We start from the raw sequence: 22126 nt of genomic DNA, 5'->3' as shown, positions 1-22126 counted from the left end.
ATTTGTTCTCCCGTGATGTAACCAGCATCTGAGTTACTGTAGCTAATATGTCGGATAAGCAGCACTTGATACTCGTTCTCAACATAAACTATCCAACAATTAATCACAAACTGAAATTCCTTTTATGTCTAAGACCTTGTCCTTTATGAATTATGATGATCAGTTCATGGTAATTTAGATCTAAGATCTTGCTGTTTCTAATCATTATTTTTAAGTGCACGCATGCATTTAGCTAGCAATTTCAATACCTTATATATGATTCTGCATACAAATTTTCTTTTCACAATGCAGCTTGTGCTGTTCTTTTCAACCACTACAATGATATCAAATGCTATACAATGATATAGCTTCATAATCTGCCATCCATTTCAATACGTCATCACACACATACCTCGAAAGAATGTGAGGGAAAGAAAGAAAAAGACCAACGCCTTCTCCCTCCCTCCCGAAAAATCTGCGTGCACAATACATGTAAATACTTTCCACAATTCAAATTTGATCTTCGTATGCTAGCCAACACGTCAATTGTACGGATAACATCACGGCCGCTGCATGTCTCTGCATGGGATGCACATAAAGATTTCTCCTCTGTAACATAAATAGGTGAAAGCTGACTCAGATAGGGTTGACCTCCTTGCATGATGAGAGATCTATGCCCTAACATTTAGGTTTTAATAACCGCATTTAAAACAGCTACCTGTGAAGAACACCCAGCGAGTCCAGTTCAACTTTTATAAGAGTCTATTAAGATATCCTGATTTAGATGAAGGACGGTGCAACTAGTCATATCTGCCACCATTTACGGTTTTCCATTCTTTTGGCAAGTTCTTTTGCCATTGATGCAAAGTCTTCCGCCCCACTTTGCAGTTCTTCAGTATGTTGGCTGAGCATCTAGTATGGTTTAAATGGTGAGTAGAGATAGTCAGAAAATAGGAAGACTGCATTGAGTCGGTAAAATTTGGGAAAACTGTCTGAAAAATATAATAAAGTATTTTTTTCTGAAATTTCGAAGTAAAACTTTCCAGATTGAAGTGTAGTGAACTGTCTTGGGGAGAATTTCATGGAAGTTTCTTCTAAGGGGTACAAGCAGATTCTAAGAGTGGTAGTTTTGTGTAGCATACAGTTATTGGAGATTGAATTCAAAAAACAAGAGACCTGAAGTTTTTCTTGGCGTTCAAGAAGCTTATCCTTTGCAAGTGCAGCAGCTGCAGAGGCATCCTGAAACAACTCAAGATGTCAAATATGCAATCTATAATAAATAAGACTTACAATTTGTCACATCTCAGGTTTACCCCAGCCCCAGCTTTTCTATATTTGGCCTTGATTTCTTCTGCTGTTCTTTGTCTTGGTTTTGTATCACTGCTTGCACCCTCAAGTAATTTCTGTTTGTCTCCTCCTTTTCCTTTGTTGTCTGTTCCTTTTCCTCTATCTGCAAAGCATCGGTTCATCATTCAAATGATAACAAACTTGAAGGGGAAAATAATAATAGATATACCTGTCTTGTCACTATTACTTTTCTGAGGATAGTTAACAACTAGAGGTTCGTCAATGTGAATTTCATCTGCACCAAAATAACGTGGACATTCAGAAACTTTGGTATAAGTGGCGGCAGAAGATGTTTAGAACAAACCTAAGTCAAGCTCAAATGGATCTTGCTTATCAGCTGTGGCTGAGGAAGCCTTTAAGAAGGGGGGACAGGTGAAAAGTTTTTCTAAGTTTGCAGAACTATAATGATGGACTGCTTGATTTGCCTTCTCCATTTTACTCGCTCTCAAGTTCTTAACAACATTGACCAAGATACCTGGTAATTGCCGCCCCTACAGCAAAAGAGATTTACAAATGCTTAAAAATATATTAAAAACAACAAAAGTAAAGGAAACTAGAACAAACTGGACCTGTTCTTCATTCTGGTTTGAAGGTAAGCTTGCTATGGCACCCACAGCAGCTGCAAGGACTCTATCATGTAGACAAGGCAATGACTCTGGAATCCTACAGAAATTCAAAATTTTAAATCAGGTGCACCGTTTTGAATAGGAATGTTTATTCACATTCCCCAACTATTTCTGGATTTGATGGGCAGATGATATGGTATAGAACAGCAACCAGGGAACAGACTGAACAAAATCTCAACATTCTTTGTTGTCAATGATTAAGCAAAAAGGTCAAAAAGTAGTGACAGAAGGGATAGCAATAGAACCCCCAAAACATAAACCCTAAGAAACAATATACTACAAGACCATAAAATAAATTAAAACAATATATTTTTGACTTTTTGTCAAACAAAATAGAATCCAAAATTCGGTAAGAAAAAAATTCCCAAATTAGCATGGTGAGCTTCAAAATAAGAAGAAAAGTGGAACCAAAGAACCAGTTCAGAAGACAATATTCTTATTTCTTAAATTCAATAGTAAAACTAAAATCTTTATGACAGATAATATGCTCAATTTTGATATCGTTCAATTTATCAAAAACTGCTTCATAATGTTGAAAGGAATTCATTAAAAATAAAAAAATAAAAATCTGTATATACATACCAAGAATCTGGCCCAAACAAAAGACATACCCAGAAAAAGGGAGGGGAGAGAAAATTACCGGAGTTCATTTTCACATTTCAACAGTGATATAAAAGCAGTTTCATTCCCATTGACCTATAAAACAAGAATCATAAGTCCAACAATAAACCAAAAGGAACCTGAACTTCTACCAAGCCATCTTGTCAGAATTTTTCATGTGCTGTACAACTTCCAGTTCAGAGATCAAATTTTATTCCAAGAGTCCACAACACATCAAAGGTATTGCAGTTAGGTGATTCTTATTAAGGAAAAACACACATACCCACTCACACGAAGGAGGCAATAAATGTTCCCAAAATTTGGCACACAACTTTTCAGAGACATGGTTTCAGTTCTTCGCTTTCAATTTGAACAATTTAAGTCTCCCCCATTACTAGCCATTAGAAAGATAATGTTAAAATCATCCTTCTTAGATGGTGAGAAGGCATGCTGGTTCACCATATGTGTGCCCCACCTTATTAATATAGATTATTTTGTTCGTCATTTTTCAATATTTTTGAACAAAATCAATGTGGAACCCATTTTTCTTAGTCAACATGCCAGTTTATCATTCAGTAATGATCAGCAACGACAGGGGACAATGTGTTCAACTTGAAAGGAGAGTTTGCAAGGCCAAGAAAGAGAGTATAAAAAGCAGTTTCTGGCTGTCATGTCCAAATGAAAGTCCTGTCAATTATATTGTATGATTACAGGTTCCAAAAGTTTAAGTTGATGGATATGAGCTCACTGATATATACTCAAATTCACAATACTAACGCCCCCCAAAAGCAACATATTTGAGACAATCAGATAAGTTATGCTAGCAAGTACTATCAACATTTTTCCATTCAAAAACAGAATTTTCAGACCAGAACAAGTTGTCCATTAGAGGAAGAACATATTGTCTTCTCCATGTTGGTTTTCAAGCTCCATCTTAGAATTGCCATTAAAGAGCATTCCCCCACCACTTCCAGAGTTGGCAACGACCTGCTCAAAGTGACTCAACATCCATCAAATACTTTTCTCCAGAAAATAAGCTTATAAATGTACAAATTGGCATCCAAACAAAAAACGAGAATGACTAAAACAACAATGTGATGAGAGGATGCAAAGAAATGGGATATGGAATAGGAATATTAGGGAAGAGAAATGCATCATGTTTGTACAGATGGTGAATTTATCATAATGAGGACATTCTCCATTAGGCCAGTATTTGATTATCTGTGTTTTTTATATCTACTAAATGAGTTTAGTTTTTTTCCCCAAAAAAAGGGATTACTGATTATCAAATTGGAATATATTTGGACTAATGGCGTTTTGCTAATTAGGAAACTCTATGTACTTTTGATCCTTACCTTATGATTTGAAATTTATATTGCAGTTGTAGTGTTTCTGTTGCCCATCTCTTCTAAACTCCCTGCCTCCAACCTACCCCTTTCTTTCTATCTTTCCTTCAAATCTATTATCTCTTACATCCAATGATGAATAAGAAAAATTACAGAACATTTTTTTGTATTTTGATAGAGACTTGGTAGTATGGGATATCAAATCCCATATTGACTAGTATGGGATGCTCAATGGGGTATATAAGTGGGTTGGTTCTCCCACTTCAACAGCTAGCTTTTGAGGTAGGTTTCCCCATCCTACTTAGGTACCTATCAATTGGTATCAGAGCCTCGTTGTCGACGGTTTCGGAAAGGGCTACCCACAGAGGGTTTTGACTGCAAGGAGACCAAGTTAAGTGCTATGGAGTATAGCCGTTGGGACGTCGGCTTTCCATGGGGGGGCCAATTGATAGAGACTTGATAGTATGGGATATCAAGTCTCACATTGACTAGTATGGGATGCTCAATGGGGTATATAAGTGAGTTGGTTCTTTCACTTCAACAGCTTGTTTTTGAGGTAGGTTTTCCCATCCTACTTAGGTACCCATCATATTTCTACTCAATTTTCATATATAGGAAGTCAAGACTATTAATATAATGTTGATGAGACCCAACCTAGAACAACATTCGTATGATAAAGATCCCAAAGTTTATGGGAAGATAAAGATAAAGATTTACAGGGCAGAAGGTGGTTTGCCACTTTCATGTGCTTAAGCATCTGATAATGACTTGAAGTGTGTAATCTCAACATATCAAAGTAAGAAAAAGGTAGTTTAATAAGCAGTTCACCTTAATTCAATGTCTCCAGTTTGATACAGTACAACCAACCCACACTCTTTCCCATCTTTCATGAATGTAGTAGTCCAACAACATCGGTTTACCAGGTTCACCCTGCGAATGTACTTACTGCTACCCTGTAATATGGTAGCTCTATTAGATGGCAGAAGGAGACAATAAATTTAGAATAACAATGGACATGAAAAGAAGACCTCAATCACAGATTTCAAAGAGTGTATGCTCAATTGACTCTCACAACAAAGCAAAATGAGTGAGTTAAATAACATCTGAGCAAAATATGAACTTTCTACAGTTGTGGCAGCTTCAGCTTCAACAGGTGCACTTTCAGACTGAATGTTAGCTTGTACAAGTTCAGATCCAGAATCAGCATTCACAGGTGAGTTGGACAAATCTTTTCCACTTGATGGTTCACAAGTACCATCTGAAATAATATAGCACAATATGGGGAACAAGTCATAAGCAGATCATCATATCTACTTTTCATCAATAAAAATACTTGCCTATAACATGCATGGAGATTAGATTTGATTCTTTCTTTGGGTTTATTGATACATTGCAAACCATATTTCCTGATGCAGTATCTGTGGCAACAACATGCGCATCTCGTGTTGCACAAATTAATAGCCCTTTTCCAGGACTGTCATAAATATTGGTTGCAGATTTCCGAGGACTGCTTGGTAAGCCACAACTATCTGAAAATTTTACATTCAGAGAAATTATTGGCGAAGATTCCTCATTGGTGAGAAAGAGAACTGATGGTTCTATGATATCAAGCATAGCAACCTGCAAAGTGGATTTCAAAATAAAAATTGAGACTTGAGAATTGTCTTACTCAAATTATAAGTCAACACATTAACCAACAATAGACGAACTATCTCATTTAGAAACATAAAATTGTGGAAGATCTCACCCTTCCACACTCATATCCAACAGCAAGCTTTCTTCCCACGTTTGCAAACTTTAGGCTGCATACAGGGGAACTTTGAAGGGAAAATAATGCTGTACAATGAGGTCCATTCCCTTTAGGGATCTTTTGAACTGTTACATTTCATAAGTATTGATTAAAATCAGTGATTAGAAAAACCATCTATGCTTAGCTCAAACACCAAAATATAACTTAGATCATTGTGGAACTAATCTGAAACACTCCCTTTGGTAAGTAGAAGGCCACATGTTGAATAAACAACTCAAGCAGCAGCATAGTAATTATCTAAGGAAAATTGCTTCAGAATAAAAAAAAAAAATTTAACAAACAAGTAATCTTGTCCTTACCCAGAAGCACGTTTTTCAGCTTAAGATCCTTGACATGGTATGAGATTCTTCATTACCATGTGGTTAAAAGTTCAATCCTCTCCATCTTATTTGTATCATCTCATCAAATTTTAACACAAGATAATGGTGGGCTCGTACGAAGTCTCAGAGGGATTTTGTGTGATGGGGAAAATAAAATAAAACTATTTTGGATCTCCACTTAACAACTTATGATAAGTTTAGAAGGCTCTATCTTGCTTAAGGTGGATATAAATCTCTAGATATGAAACTCCCTCAGCCATCTGTTAAATAAGTTATAAATTCTAAAATGGCTCTCTGACATCATTTCTTGTCTATGCGACGAGGTTCCTTTAATAATAACTATAATACCTGCCTAACACTAGAAACAAGTAAATAGAATTCTGTTTACAAATTAACAAGAAAACCAACCTTCATTTTCATTTTCTGTCACAAAGTTCACTGTCGTTTCATCTGAACTCCCAACTAGCCCATATAGACGAACCTGTATACTTTCATAGGATAAATTGACAAAGGATTCACAAGTTTATCGCATATGAAAGGAAGGAAAGTGCTATAAAAGAATTTTACCAGACCACATTTATTGCCGACTGCCAACCGTAAAGTATCAGGACAAAAGTCCAATGCTGATACTGGTGCACTTGCACTATCAATTTTGACACCATTCACCTGCCAATTGCAGAATTCTTTTCCAAATGAAGGACAAACTCAAGTCACTAGCATAGGATCTTTTTTCCATAACATTGAAAGTTCAATAGGACTTTTCCTATCTACCATGTTTCAACAAAATCACCAGTTACAAAATAGTATAATATAATATGCTAACCTCAGATGTCATATTGTACACTAATGTCAAAGAAGGATGAGTGACATCCCATATCCGAATAGATCCATCTTGGTAACCTGCTATGTACATTTGAAGGACATGAAGGTCTTCTGTCAAAAGCTGAACTGGAACTCCACGAGTCAAAGGCCTCTTCGTACCACAAATTGTGTGATCTTGTGCTGCACTCTGCTTAGCAGCTAAGAAGATCTGGAGAATTATCCTATGCAATTAGTGGCAGCAATAATTTTCTTTTTTCTTTACTTTTTTTTTAATAAAAGATAAACTTATATCAGTGCAAATAATATATCTATTTAAAAATTACCATAAGCATAGCAATTGAAAAAAGAAAGAATCTTTAGACCTAGTAAGCATGCACTACCTCAGACAAGGCCCTATATAACTTCCCATCTCCATGTACCTCACTGAGCTTTGCTGTTGTCATGTATGGTTCAAGAGTGGGTATGACCATAGGATATTCCATTGAAGGAACAGGTGCATTTTCTTCATGTTGATACATTAAGGAACACAAGTAAGCAGTGTCATAAAGATGCAGCTGTCCAGGATTTGTCAATACATATAGCATATTACAAGCCGTGTCTGAAGAATAATCAGTTGGTAATAAAACCATATCAGCAAAAGAACCATTAAGTGTAACATCAATACGGCCATTGCACTTGAGACTTTCAATCCCAGAAGACCAATCAACACTCAAAACCTGTATACAAGAAAAAGCCACATTATTGTGACATGTTAATCATCTAAATAATTTGATATATTGAAATGTTAAGAGATTGCTAACATTCAATGAAAAACAAATAAAAAAACTAATTCTAGTGCTAAGAAGTGCTTATGTAAAATATCCAACATCATCGTACAACAGGAAACAGTGAAGTTCCAACTAATAGCGACTAACAGATTTTGCTCCACGTGCTTAGCATAGCATGCTTTCTTTTATTCTCTCTCTCTCTCTCTCTCTCTCTATAGGAGGCAGAGTATAGCTCCATGAGAATTAAAGTACGAAAATAAATCATTTATAATAAAGCATGACACCATGAGACCTAAAGTCCCCCACCAAAAAATAAAAAGGAGAAGAAAAATGTTTCAAAGTCACATTCATCCACCTTTTTTTCGTTACCACTCAACCACCCTTGTGGCATGTTCGTTCCTAGTTTTAACCAAAATAATCATTTAAAACCTCATTAATGAAAGCATGGTTTATTTATATCATTAACAACTAGCAGTACCCTGTGCAACTACACAGGCACTTAAACTTTCTTTTCTTTTCTTTTTTAAAAGAAAGGAGTGTAGATTGAAAAATAATCCTACATGACAACAGATATATCAATTTCATTTATATATATACAATACTATATTACCTGTAGGATACATAATTGTTTTTGTTAAAATATGTTTACGAAAACATCAATAGTGTAGAATGACATACTGTAAATTCATCATTATGCACTGTTACATATATCGCATTAAACATCAAATAGTCACTGTAAGTATGGAACTTACTGTCAGAACTTCTTGAGACCCAATTTTATCACCACCATACGCAAATAGTAGACCCCCAGTATTATTGTTTGATCTATTTGCACACCAATGTAGAACTATGACAGGTAGTCTTCTATCTGCTGACGATAATTGAAGCTTGACAACGTGATTTGACTTTTGTTTAGCTTGCTGACCTGTGGAAGAGTCAGCAGTTGACAAGTCCCAGAACATTATATCACCATCTATGTAACCAACAGCAATAACTGATCCATTACTAGATGCCCAACAAATAGAGATTATCTCCTTATCTTCTTTATGGTCTAATTTATTATCAGACAGCATATCCTCAGTGTTATTTGGATGAGTAGCCATTTGTTTATCCTTTAGTTCAAGGTCTCTATGCCCTCTGATGAGAACAACTTTATCTTCAGAAGCATCCCACAGTACAAGAATGCCATTCTCATATGCAATCAGCAATCTACAAAATGATTTAGAAAAGAAAAAGTTGAACAAAGCTATAAACATATCATACCAGCTCTAGCATATGTGCTACACAAAACTGAGTCGTAAACTGAATTTGCAATGCTTCATGCCGCATAACACCTGATTCAATGTTCCCAGAAATGGCATTTCCATGTTGCTATTGCAATCAATTAGCATAATCAAATAGCCATCTGATGAAAATTGATAGCATGGTTGACAGTGATAAAGACATCATCTCAATGGCAATTTATAATAAGATATTCCAGTTCAATTGTTTGAAATCTCCTCATGATTTTCATTGCAGAACCTTATTTAATAATTAGTCTAAGACATTGTCACACAACAAAAGGCAAAGAACGGTGACTACAAATGAAAATATAGACAAAAGATTTCATCTTCTTTTAGACATCATTTTAAAGGATATTCTTCTTTTTCTCGTGGTTATAATCCTTTTAATGGAGTCAGGCTGATGATGCAACTCAAACCCAAGCCAGTGTATTATCATTCTTTTGTTCTGTAAGAACAAGCACCACCACATAGTTCATTCACGCATTAAATGAGCCAGCTCAGCCAAGGAACTCTGTAATCACTTCAAACTCTTGTCTTGCATTCTGCTCATACAACTAAATTACATCAATCAGAGAAACACTTAAGAAAATGCTCATCTTGCCTGTTTCCCTCAGAAGAAGGTTGATGAAGAACTCTGACCACTGAAACACAATCAAGTGACATCCCAGCTGCTTCTGGAAAAGTGAGCAATTTGTCAACAAGATACTAGACATACAGAAATTACATAATTTTCCATATTATAATATTAATGCAAATTAGATATCAATTATAAGCTCAAAGAATATCAATGACAACAGTTTTCCAGCAAGAATCTACCTTGATGAAGGAATGTCATTTGAAATGGCATTGCAAGCATCAAAATGGTGCAACCAAGGAAATCAGTATAGAATATCAACCATGGAGGAAGAGGAGTAACATAAGAATACACCCAGAAAAAAATTAAAAAGCTATGCAAACATATGAAAGGATCTTGTCTGGAATTCTTCAAACCTTGGGTTCAAGTATTCTTATAAATGATGGGCTACATGAAATGGGCATCATGGTCCACTACCTAACATCGACTAGTTACCCTCAAGTCCTCATAGTAAAGTAGAAAGCTTGGTGTCATCATAGGTTCATTGAGATTTCTTGTCCTTGTGTCTTGATCATTTAAAAAAAAAAAAAAAAAACATAGCTGAAAAGGCAAAAAGGTTTCAATTTCCTGCAACAGGAGAATACAAAGTTATATTATCATGTTTTGAGAAACATTGTTTATACACATCTGGGGAAATCTACTTTAACAAAATTAACCCAACAAAAACCTCCATGTGGTTAAGCATAAGACCATGAATGCCCCCCCCCCGGGGGGGGGTGCATATAGATATCTAAATTTAGACCATCCCTGTCTTCACTAATAGTTATTGGGTTACACAGTTCCTCAACTTGGTACCAAAATACTCTTTAACCAAACAATTAAGAGTTTGATCCTCAAATTTATTCTTATAAAGTAGATTCAATTCCAACTCGTCATACCTCTATTTGATCCCTCAAATTTATTCCTATAAAGGTGTATTCAATGAGAGAAAATTTTTTTTTTGTTATTTTAGTATTCTGTGATTTAATAAGTATATAATCACCATCCGGAAATTTTTCTATTTAAAATAAGAAAACTAGGATAATTTTAGGACACAATTAGTTGTTGTAATAAAGGTATTTAAGCCCAGGGAGATATTATCTCATTGTAGGCCTTCACTGCATCACCCCACATTTTGACTTGAGTTGAGTGGTTACCGCATATGTACAAAATGACACAGATATTACCAAAAGGTCAAAAAGACTGTTAAAGCCTCTGCATGATCATATGCATCGCCAACAGCCTTTTACTTATGGATATGGTATCCCATGGTGCAGTATTTCAGAAGGATTAAGATAACTGATATCAATAAGGTTGGTCATCCAGGTTGCCTTCAAATAGGCCTCTGCCCAGTAGTCATTTGAAAATAGGACCTTTATTATTATCATTATTATTGAATTTGAGATTTTTTTTATTCCTATTTTCAATTTTTCCTATTCCTGTTTTGCGTTGCTTCAATTCTCTCTTGCACAAAAATAAAGACACTTCAAGATGTGTGGCTTGCCAGTTACTAAGAACATCCATACAGAGTTTAAGGCATCTCTCTCACACATGCCAAACTCAAATGGAAAATTTGCCCAGGCTGTACTTAAACCAGCTATTTTGGGAAGTATGAAACTATTAGCATAAATGAATTGTAAGAATGAAGAATTTACCAGCAATTACATTGCTGGGAACATAGTAGGGCAAGATCATAAGTTTTCTGTCTTCAGTGTCAAACTTCAAAACATATACCATCCCATGCTCACTTCCAATATACCTGTTAGTTACAAATAGTTTAAAAGTGATTCAGGTTGATGTGCCAAAATTTCATCCGAAGGAACAGAAAGCAGAATGCAGATTGGAATCCATCTCTATTACATGTAACTAGTGCCATAAATAACAGAGAAAGAAGTTATAGTAGATTCCCACTGTAAAGCAGATGCTATATGCCTGCTTTCCAAATCCCAAACCTGTTATTATCAGAAACATATCAAACCAATTGATTAACGCAACAGGGGGGAAGGGAAAATATATAAGAGAGTAGAGACAAAGGAAATAAAACAAGGTGACCAAGATAGCGAGCAACATAAGATTAATCAAGAGAGATTTAAATATAGAGTGAAATACACTAAACTTTCCAAGTTTGGCTCATCTATGTTAATATCTCTTTTGTTGCAAAAATCATACTCAGCTCCCTTAACGTTTTGATATATACAGAAGAAACCTACCCTCTAATTTATTTTCTGTTAAAGAAGTCTTTTTTTTTTTTTTGCACAACATAAGATTAACGTGATTTTATTTTTAATACAATAGTTAAGAAAAGTGATGTAACTTTAATTTTGGAGGCAACCCATATAATATAAAATGCTAATTTCATTGAAGAAAAGTAAATTGGAAGGGGGTTGAACATAAATTTTAAAAAAGAATGATATCAAGGAGAATTCACCAAAACATCAAAGGAAGTTGGTGTAATTTACTCTAAAACATATCACTATAAGAATAACAAAGAAAGCATGCTCGCAGACTGTTTAGAAGAACTTATAGTCTAAGAAGGGTACCTGAATTTCATTATCATTTGAGACACTCACAAGAAAACCTTGATTTTGCAAGAACTGTAACAGATATGCCAAAAGTTAACAACAGATATGAAAATATCCATTGCATGCTCAAGCTATAAATGAAAATATAAAAGCAGTTTAATTTAATTAATATTTCCATCTAGAGTTCAAGAGCTTGTCTTCCAATGCTAGATTAATAGACAAGTACTATGTATACACTTCCATGCACAAGCATGCATTGAATGCACGTCAGCAGGATGACAACAGATTTAAGATTGAATCATAACAAACCTCTAAACTTTTGAATGATGAATGCTTTGGGGAGAAAAGAATCCCTTCAATGTTGTCACCACCAATAACCTTTATCCGGCCATCTCTTCAGAGAATGAAGAATATGTAAAAGTCAGCTCATGAAGCCATAAACAGTGTACACTTAAATCATTTTCATCTCATAACTCCATGATGCATTGATGTGCTACTATATTGCTTCTCAAATCAATTTTATGTCTACATGCAATTCACTCTTCTATATCAATACTAAAGTCATGTTAAGAATTCGAGCGTTAAATGATTCCATGCCAATTTAATTAAGTAAAATCGCTGTTAAAACAACCCAAAAAAGACTTTGTTAAGGCATGGAATATCAAAGCCCCTTCAGTCCTCTATCTGCTTTTACATGTCAATCTTTGTTCATATATTGACCAAGAGTTAAGACAATAAAATGCTTCTGTAAAGAAAATGTTGTTATCAGCAAATCCATAAGCATGAACTAAAAATTTAAAACCACTTTGCAGATCTCTCATATATGTTATGGAAAAGCGCTAGTGTATACTTCAACTTGGCTCCATATTTAGACATTTGTCTAAATCTCAAATATTTTACTCAAGTAGATTGGCAATGGATATTTTGATCAAGCTAGGAAAAAAACGCATAGTTTCAACACAAGGTCAATAAAAAAGAACTAACAGAGTTCCTATTGCCAACAGACGTTGAGTGTGATCAAAAGCCAGGATAGATGCAGTTGATGGAACACCATAGTGGAGACCAACTTTGGGATCCAAATCTGCTGATGTAAAACTTCCCTGTCCCACATTAAGCTGCTGAAGAAGAGCGTATAAAATGTTCAAATGAAATATTGAAGCTAGCATATATACCAAACTGAAACAAATATTAATTGGGATGAGTTAGAAAATTTAACTTTTTCTTGTGGCAGATAGTAGGGGAGTTATTAAAGAAAAGATCTCCTTGTTTATTGATGCCAGAGAACATTACAAGTAAACAACTAACTAAAAAAGAAACAAACATCAATTCTTCAGAACAACCATTCAATTGCTAAGATTTCCAGCGATCACTAGAATATTCCCCGAATGCCCAAAATAAAGGTGCGAGCCTTCTTACATGCGAGACGAGAACCAGTTCAATTCGAAAACAACAGTTTTGGTTGGTCACGTCTTTACCCCAACACCCGGCTTCAAAAACGTATCAGAATAAGGTTCGAATTGCTTAGTCCTAAGAATTCAGAGTGATATGAACTTAGCAATGTAATATTAATTTCTCACAAACTGAATTGGAAACAGATGCTTATTCTATTCTATGCGTGATACCCTGGTGACAATCTTCATCAACCTTGATCGTCGGTGATTACTGGAAATCAGGAGAAGTAATGAAACTAATAGGGATAGAGCACATACCTGAGGACGTTGTTCTTGCGTAGGTTTATGAAATAATTTAGCAAGCATTGCGGATGATCAAAGAGTTCTTCTCCTACCTCAGCTGGTTGGATTGTTGGGGATGCATTTCTTTTTGTATTTCATTCATATTTCTGTTTCTTTGGTGCTTCAAGTTGGGTATGGATGATCAATATGATGCGTCATGTATGGGAGGCTCACGGGGTGATAGGAATTCCCCATGCGGAATTGAACGGTGATGCGAGCTTTCTTTTTTCGGTTTCTCTCTTTTCTTTTTTTTTGGTTAACTTTTTTTGGACCAGACGGTGACGTGAGCCTGAGGAAGGATTGTTTGACCGTTGGATCTTTAAGTTAGCTTGGCTTGGAACCTTGGTTCAAGGATCTGATTTCCCGCATCCCAAAGCCGAAACGAAAGTGGGGCCTGCAAAAATATTGTAATTATACTTTTGTATTATATTTTATAGTTATAAATTATAATGCTTAAGCAACGTCTAGTTATCTACGTTAAGAAATGAAAAATAGAGCAATTAAAAATTAAAAAACTGTTGGTCTATTATATATTTTCAAATTATATTTCTCACAATCATATAATTATTATGTATTAAAAATGATATAAAAATATTTTTATATGAAAAGCATTTATTTATAATTTATTTGGTATCAACATTTGTTTATAATTTATATTCATATCATCAATAAATTTTTAATGTTAATATAGAATTTGTAGTTGTTAATTTGATAAACCTATTGTGCACTTTGATACTTTTTTTTAGATTATTTTGAATCAAAAAATTAGTTTGGCAAACCATTAACTTGACTAGTAGTTTGTTTTTCCGGGGGAGTTGACTAGCAGTTGATTTTTTTTTTTTTGGACCTCAGTACAAGTAGTTGACTACGGAGTTAAGGCATTTTTTGGCGCATGGCTAAGGTTGTTCATCTCACTTTTCTAAATGCATGCTGCTGCTGCTTCTTGCTTTTGGTAACAAGGCAAAAAAGCAAAGCAATAATAATGCCATGCTGAAGTATAAAAGCTAAATCAAGGATTGGGAAAAATACAGGATGAAAACCAACAACACAGGATAACACCTATTTGACAAGCATACAGGCAGCTTCATTTGCATTCCGCGAGATATGATGAACTTTCACAAGCCAATCTCCAGCAAAGTTTACAAAGTTCCAGTCTTAGAGATCAAATCTATATACTTGGATGAGGAAAAGAGCTTTTACCATTTAGTTGTTCTTCATCTTCAAATAAAACAATCTCGACAGCTTTCAATACTCAGGATGTCAAGCCATTTTAAAGCCTCGAGTAATGTCATCCTTGAATATCATCCTTGACATTACCAAAACACACCATACATAATAATCTATCATGATAATTAAAATTGGATTAATCCATAACTTAAGTCACCATGGTAGAGAGTGGTTGAACATAAAAATTATTAAATGATAAAAACATTGGTATCTTGTGAACACCGTTTTTTGTTCAGGTCTTAATAAGTAAATAAGATAATATTCATAGTAAAATAAATAAAAATCAAAATAATAAGAATAAAAAATAATATTTTACAACAAGAATATATATATATATATATATAATTTGGGTACAAAGATAATAAAAAAAATATATTCAAGCTAGATCATAATATAATAATTGAAATAATCAGAATATAATATAATATGATATTAAAATTTGAAGATTTCAAGATAATACAATCTAATCTTATTTGAAGATTTTAAGATAATTTAATATCTAATATTAAAATTTAAAGATTTTAGAATAATATAATAATTAGGATATAATAATAGAAAAGATAATAATTAATATTCAATTTTTAAATAATAATAATAATATATAAAATACTAATATTGATCACGTTAGAATTGAGATATTAAAAAAACTTTAGATGAATTGATCTATATAAAGGAAAACAAAGGTAGAGCATAAGACAGTTGCAGAGAGTCTGAAGGAAGGAAAAAAAGAGGAAACAACAGAAGTCTAAATTGATTGAGATTTATAAAAGTAAGTCTACCTTTCCTTAAGTCATAAACATGCTTGCATATTGATAGAAAATTTCAGAAAGTTGGCTCTTGAAAATCAAGTCCTAAATCCTCCAACGATCTTCTCATACTTTTATCTTCATGTGATTGTGCGTCCAATTATGTCCTATTCGTGGCAATCTTTTTATCCTTTTGTCTTCATGTGTGAATTAAATTTTCCTTTTCTCATGCCATCCGCCATAATAACGTAATGTGAGGCTTCAACATGGACTTCAAATAATTTTGAATATTTGTATATTTTATATGGCAATTCATTTGCATTAGGCAATTTATAAAATTCCTAAAGAAGTCTTTATTATTATGGGATTTGATACGGTGAGTGAATTTGAAGATATATGATGCTTGAAAGTATTCATGAGAAATTTCAAGGAAAAAACTTTAAGATTTAAATCTCAAGTGAGTGTTTATCGAATCATTATTGCATCTATCATGATTTTATTGTTTGTTGTGTGAGATTTTCAGAGTCAATGCAAATTTATAAATTAATTAATTTATTATTTTGCACATAGCGATAAATTATCGCATGTACATAGTTTTGAAATTATCGATTGCGTGAAATTTTCAAAGTCCTCCTAAAATTCATAAATCAAATAGCTTCTCCTACGCAGAGATAAATTATCGTGAGTACATTTTAAAATATTTATTATTAAATAAAATAAATTTTGTCTAAAATAAATAAATAAAATAATTTAATTTTCCAAATGTGAATGTACAGTAAGAAGCTTTCATAAAATCTTATTATAATATTTTTCCCAAGATTATCTCTCAAAATTTTGTCACAAATAAAGAAATAAAATATTTTCTTAAATAAAAACTATAAACCAACACTAAAAATTATTTTATAAAAAAATTAATAATTATTTTTTTCTTAAAAAAATTTTCAACCAACTGACAAGCATTTTTACCTTGAATTACGTGGGCTTTGATCCCTCAAAAAGATATGTAGGCCCTAAAATTTTATCCTAGATCAAGTCCAACTTATAAATAAATAAATTTTTTTCTTTTTAATTTTCTTACTTTTTTATCTTATTTGTTAAGGATAATTAATATTTTTAAGGCAATTTAAATTTATATAGTTAACTTAAGGTAACTATTCACATGAATGAGTGTTGTCGGGTGCCTAACACTTTCTCTATACACAATCAACTCCCTTATCCTTTTCTCTATACGTAGACCACGTGTTAAAAAAGTTTTCAAAATTATCCGTAAAATTTTGGTGGCGACTCCAAAATATTTATATTTTTATTCAATTTTCCTCTTCAGGAAATTCTAGATCGAGCGTGACAGATATCAAGAAAAACTTTTTTAAACAGTGTTTGAGTTTGAACAAGGTGAAATAATACACAAAACAATGCAAAAGCATGAGAAGATAAAAGAATAGCATAAAAGGAAGCACCGAGGGGTGAAAATTTAGAGCCGATAATTTGGGCAGAGTTTGGTGAGCTAGCACGAACCTGCTTAAAAAAAATTTAAGGTTGAGTTTTAAAAAATATAGTTTTTTTATGTTCGAACTAGTCCGAATAGGCTCGAAAAAATTTAGGCCAAGCCCGATAGCAAATACCCAAATAAAAAAGTTTACTTTTAATATATATATATATATAATATAATAAATATTAATTAATTATTGAAGTTTTAGGTAATTTTATGCTAAAATATTATATATTTGAGTCCTCTATATTGTTTAAGTATCAAAAATATATATTTTATATTTTTTATAAAATAAAATAATTAATTTTAAAGTAAATTTTAATTAAAAATGATTTTAAAAATAAAATTCAAATATTCGGGCTATCTAAAGCTTGAAGAAATTCAGGTCGGGCTTAATCATTTAGGCTTTTTAGGGAGTCGGGCCTGTTTGAGTTCAGGCCTATTCGGGCTGAGCTCAAATAGGCCCGACTCGCTTGAATTCTCAACTATAGGTAAAATAGGTAACTTGCCCAATTAATCTAATGCACTGTGACACGTGTGTCATTCATTGTGACACACCCCGTCTATCATGACAATATAAAGCTGTCATGACAATAAACTCAATAAACTTTTAAGATGTGCTAATTTTCAATCCAACCTCGGATCTAAGAGATTCAAGCATCCACACGCAGCTAATTAAGCCACCTAACTAATGGCACTGATTACATGACAATATGCTACACTACTTAATAGTTGGACACCCAAGTACAAAACAACCACTTTTTCTTTTAAAGCCATTCCAAAGGTGTCCAAACTCACCCAACAAGTGGCAAAGGCCCATGGACTACTCAAACCGATTCATACGGAACACAAAACACCTAATTGAATAGTTACATACTCAGATGTACATCCCAGTCACAATATGACCATAAAAAACCCCCTTAATTAACATTGACACTAGGGGAAAAGCATGAGTTTAACTTTGCATTCCTATAGCCAATAACAAGTACATATTTAAAATAACATACGTTTGCACTAGTATTTCGGCCTCGTATAACAATTCCATAAGATGTATATTATTCTAGACTGAAATACACCAAAATCACATCATAATTTCCATACAAGTGCAAATCAAAACAATGCTTGTCCTAAGTTGGCAATAACAATCAAAAGAAGAGGGCTATACAATTAATGACACTCTTACTCCTTAGTAGCTTCTTCCTTTTCTTTGTCTCTAAAGGAGCCTTCATTTATATTTGTAACCATAAGATAACAAAATCTTAATAACCAAATAATCTAATCTATCTACCATCAAATAAGGAAAGTAAATGAGCATGTAAAGTAGGCAACATCATAATACATATAATAAAGGGACAACCAAGAATGTTCTTATCTATACGATGCATAAACACTCACACCCACCTTATATCCTTCATATTATCTCTAACTAAATTTGTGGGCTAACAATTCAACAGAACTAAGTCTATGTGATTAAATTAGCCCAAGCCCATCAATTTTGGGAGGCAGTTTAGCTAAAAGTACTTTCACTCATTCTCAAACCATAAATTCCCCTTTTCTAAATACTTGAGGTGTCGTTTGCCCAATCTATCTCACGTGGTAATATCGAGTCTTCCAAACAAGAAGGACTAAGCATTAGGGCCACCCAAGATGCCAATAAGTACCACATAGATTTATTAATACTACTTCTCAAGGGTGAACTCCTACTGTCTCACAATGATCATGCTTATATAATGTGTCTTTATAAGGCACATATAGATTCTAGACCAATATATTTACATTATCTCATATCTAGTTCAAAACCACATACTAACATTTCCAAGTTAAAAACCATTTTAGCAAGTGTGTGTGTGTGTTTGACATGAAGACATTTTTTTAAATAATTTCCACTTCACATAAGTTTCCAAAATCACAAACTACATTTATAATTATGTATTACATAGTAAAAGAAATGAATATCATTTCACAAAAAATCACAACCATCCAACAGGTAAATAAAAGATTAGATCATCTGATTACCTCGACCTTTTTATTACTAAAAAAGGTTACTTATGGCAATTTACTATTCCTCTATTCTCTACTACCTTAAAGGGTCAGAATGACAATTAATCTATAAAATAAAATGCTAATCATCAATTTACAACTATAATATACATATTTTTAGGTCATTATTTGCTACCTATGCTCTCCTAAGGGTATCGTTAGCCTAACCAACACTCCAACAACAACCATTAGCTCTATTTATCATTTATAACTTTAAACAACATTAAATTATTACCCACATTGTTTCCAAATATCTATTTTAAGCTTAAGGTTCATCCAAACCTTAGCCCACAACTCCAATCATTGTAAAACAATTAAGCTTAGGTATAAAAACTTAAATTAACTTCTAATTGCTCCATCTAAATCAATGGATTCGTCTTAAACATCTCTATATTAGAAATACATCTCCCACAACACTAACCACATTGTAAATACATGGAGAAGATAGATGAGATGTGGGAAAAGCTTACCCAACTTGAATCAAGTTCAAAATGCTCTCCAAATAGTAAGGAAGTCAAGCCCTGGTAAAGATAAGACAAGCTCCTTATAATTTCCCTTCCTTCCTTTTCTCTTTTTTTGTCTCTTGTATGCCTGATTTAAGTAAAAGTAGGTTCGTCTGCCATGGTTCATTTGCCTCAGCCAAGGGGGATGGCACAAAAACTAGGCCCATGATTTGTGGGCCCTCTCTTAAGCTTGGTGACCTAAACACTATCATAGCCCCAATCTTAAAGCTATCCAAGGTTCCAACAAGTATATTAAGGATCTAGAAACGAGATTAATTTAATAAATGCTCTAATTTATTAATTTACCCCTATTAAATCCTTAAATTTCATGTTCTAAAATTTGAGGATATTACACCTTGCATGTAAGCCCATAGTTTAATACTTAATAGATCCTCACCATTAATGCTCAATATAAAGCCTACTTTGAACTCACCATTTGAATCATGAAAGAGACCATCACATCTTGCAAAGTTCTTTGCAATAAACATTTCGTTTGTTTCCATATTTGGCCAAAAATTAAAATTTAAACCTAAACCTTTTACCCAAAAAAAAAACACTACACTTGAGTTTGGATTTTGGAACAACAAACTTGTTTTGCATACGATTCCTACATGTGTGGAGACATTTAATAAGAGTAAACTACTTTGTAATTATATGTATATACATACATATATATATATATATATAAGTAATGAGATCATGAAATTCTCACTCTCCCAAATTTATCTTAACTATCTTAATTTGATCCTTTTATTTTGCCTTAATCATCGACGTTATCCTCATAGGTAATAGTATTGTTAAAATATAATTACATAAATAATGGAATATTGATGACAAACATATAGATTAGTGAAAAGAATGTAATTATTTAGATAAAAAAGCTTGAAAATTAAAAAGGGTTAAACGGCAAATTTTGCTAGGTGTGCCCACTTTCCTAAACTTTTTGTTGGAGCAATTAACTTTTAAAAATAATATAATGTTGCCCCGCTGTTAATTCATATACATGTTGATCATCACTTTGACTAATAAAATCACACATGGCAATTTCTGTATAGTGAGTGAGATCCACGTGACTAGAATTGTCGCTACCCTAATAAAATAAATAATTCTAAGCTACGTTAATATAGTAATAGTGTAAACCTAGGTTGATCTCTATGAGAAAGCTTAGTTAAAAATTTAGGTTTGAAGGTTAAGGATGATTTGAGACAGATTTAATCTCAGAACTAAATAAACTAATTAACCTAATTTTAAAGTGAATTAAGTGGGTGTGTGAAAACCTATTAAAAGTAAGAACTCCTATGTAAATTTGATCACCTATCCTTATTTGATTAAGGCCTAGCTAGTGTGGTCTCCTCTCTCTCCTCTCTTTAGTTTTACTGACTTAGTTATATTAACAAAGACTTAACTTATCTCTTAACTAATCCTAATCCTATTCCATAATTATGGTCTTAGAATGTGTCAAAACCTTGATAGCATTAAGCCCAACCAAAGTGCTACACACTTGAATCAATTATGTTAAGTACATTTAATAGTTAACATGCTCAGAATTATGATACATGAAGATATTCACATGCATTCAAGTTGGCAAGATTATGACAAGCAAGAAAATATTTTAATCTCATTAAGCAAGCCAAGATTATAAACAAGCTAGGAGAGGCTGAAATTCATGAACTAAACATAATCAAATTCAAATTGCAACAAGCTTCTCTAACTCATATGAATCATCACTTCAAGTTCAAAGAGTCATACAAATTTGTAATTCTAGAGAGAGAAAAGTAGAGACAAGAAATTCAAAAGTAGTTAGAATATAATACAAACTCAAGGTTTCCTCCTCCTTATAGTACTCCTTTAAGAATCTAGCCTGACATCTTAAAGCAATCTCCAAGTTGAAACTCCAAAATCATGGCTCTTATTCACATGGATGTTAACCTTAGCTAGCTTGGTTTGATCCTTGATTGTGCTCTTAGGTTTTGTAGAGGAAGAAGAAAGGAAGAGAAGGGTGGTGGTTTTGTAGAATTTGGATAGTTAGATTGAGAGATATGGAGGAAAGAGAGCAAAAGTGTAGAGAGAGAATTGAGAGAAAATGAAGAACATGAAGATAAAATCTAAAAATAAGCTTACATGATCTTAAAAATTCAATGTCTCCCTTCCTAAACCTGTTTAGCCAAAATTCTAGGTAGGTCACCTCCTAAACAAGTTGCTAAAAAATTAATTATAAGTCATAAAGTCAAGTGAGGTTAAGGACAGTCTAGGTTGCAAGTCACTTAGGTGATAATTTCAATTCGTGCTATTCTAATCCCATATGTTCATGTATATGATAAGCTCTTATGCTCCCTTAATTGCCTTGGAATTC

The 22126-nt window shown here is 33.3% G+C and overlaps 1 protein-coding gene across 3 annotated transcripts; it reads right to left on the bottom strand.

Moving 5' to 3' along the window:
• Positions 1-227: 227 nt before the first annotated feature.
• Positions 228-13956, bottom strand: LOC129301831 (uncharacterized). Of its 3 annotated transcripts, none has more exons than XM_054940435.1 (25): positions 13745-13956; positions 13020-13153; positions 12345-12429; positions 12054-12107; positions 11374-11465; positions 11169-11272; positions 9502-9574; positions 8370-8826; positions 7231-7566; positions 6852-7058; positions 6596-6694; positions 6437-6509; positions 5646-5773; positions 5236-5518; positions 4927-5156; positions 4727-4851; positions 3422-3539; positions 2593-2648; positions 1896-1989; positions 1631-1817; positions 1496-1561; positions 1293-1429; positions 1156-1218; positions 698-891; positions 228-588 (listed from the first exon to the last, which is right to left on the bottom strand). In XM_054940435.1, exons 1-24 carry the CDS (start codon positions 13790-13792, stop codon positions 784-786), a joined length of 3357 nt encoding a protein of 1118 aa, XP_054796410.1. In that variant the 5' UTR covers positions 13793-13956; the 3' UTR covers positions 228-588; positions 698-783. The 3 variants fall into 3 exon arrangements, with proteins under 3 accessions (XP_054796410.1, XP_054796411.1, XP_054796412.1); XM_054940436.1 differs by having other exon boundaries at positions 13020-13150; XM_054940437.1 differs by lacking the exons at positions 11374-11465; positions 13020-13153; positions 13745-13956.
• Positions 13957-22126: the final 8170 nt, after the last annotated feature.

This window comes from Prosopis cineraria, unplaced genomic scaffold (genome assembly GCF_029017545.1).
Source record: "Prosopis cineraria cultivar Desert tree isolate PC_DT_omini unplaced genomic scaffold, ASM2901754v1 PC2, whole genome shotgun sequence".
Classification (NCBI taxonomy): domain Eukaryota; kingdom Viridiplantae; phylum Streptophyta; class Magnoliopsida; order Fabales; family Fabaceae; genus Prosopis; species Prosopis cineraria.
This window is presented reverse-complemented; position numbering and strand designations above follow the sequence as displayed.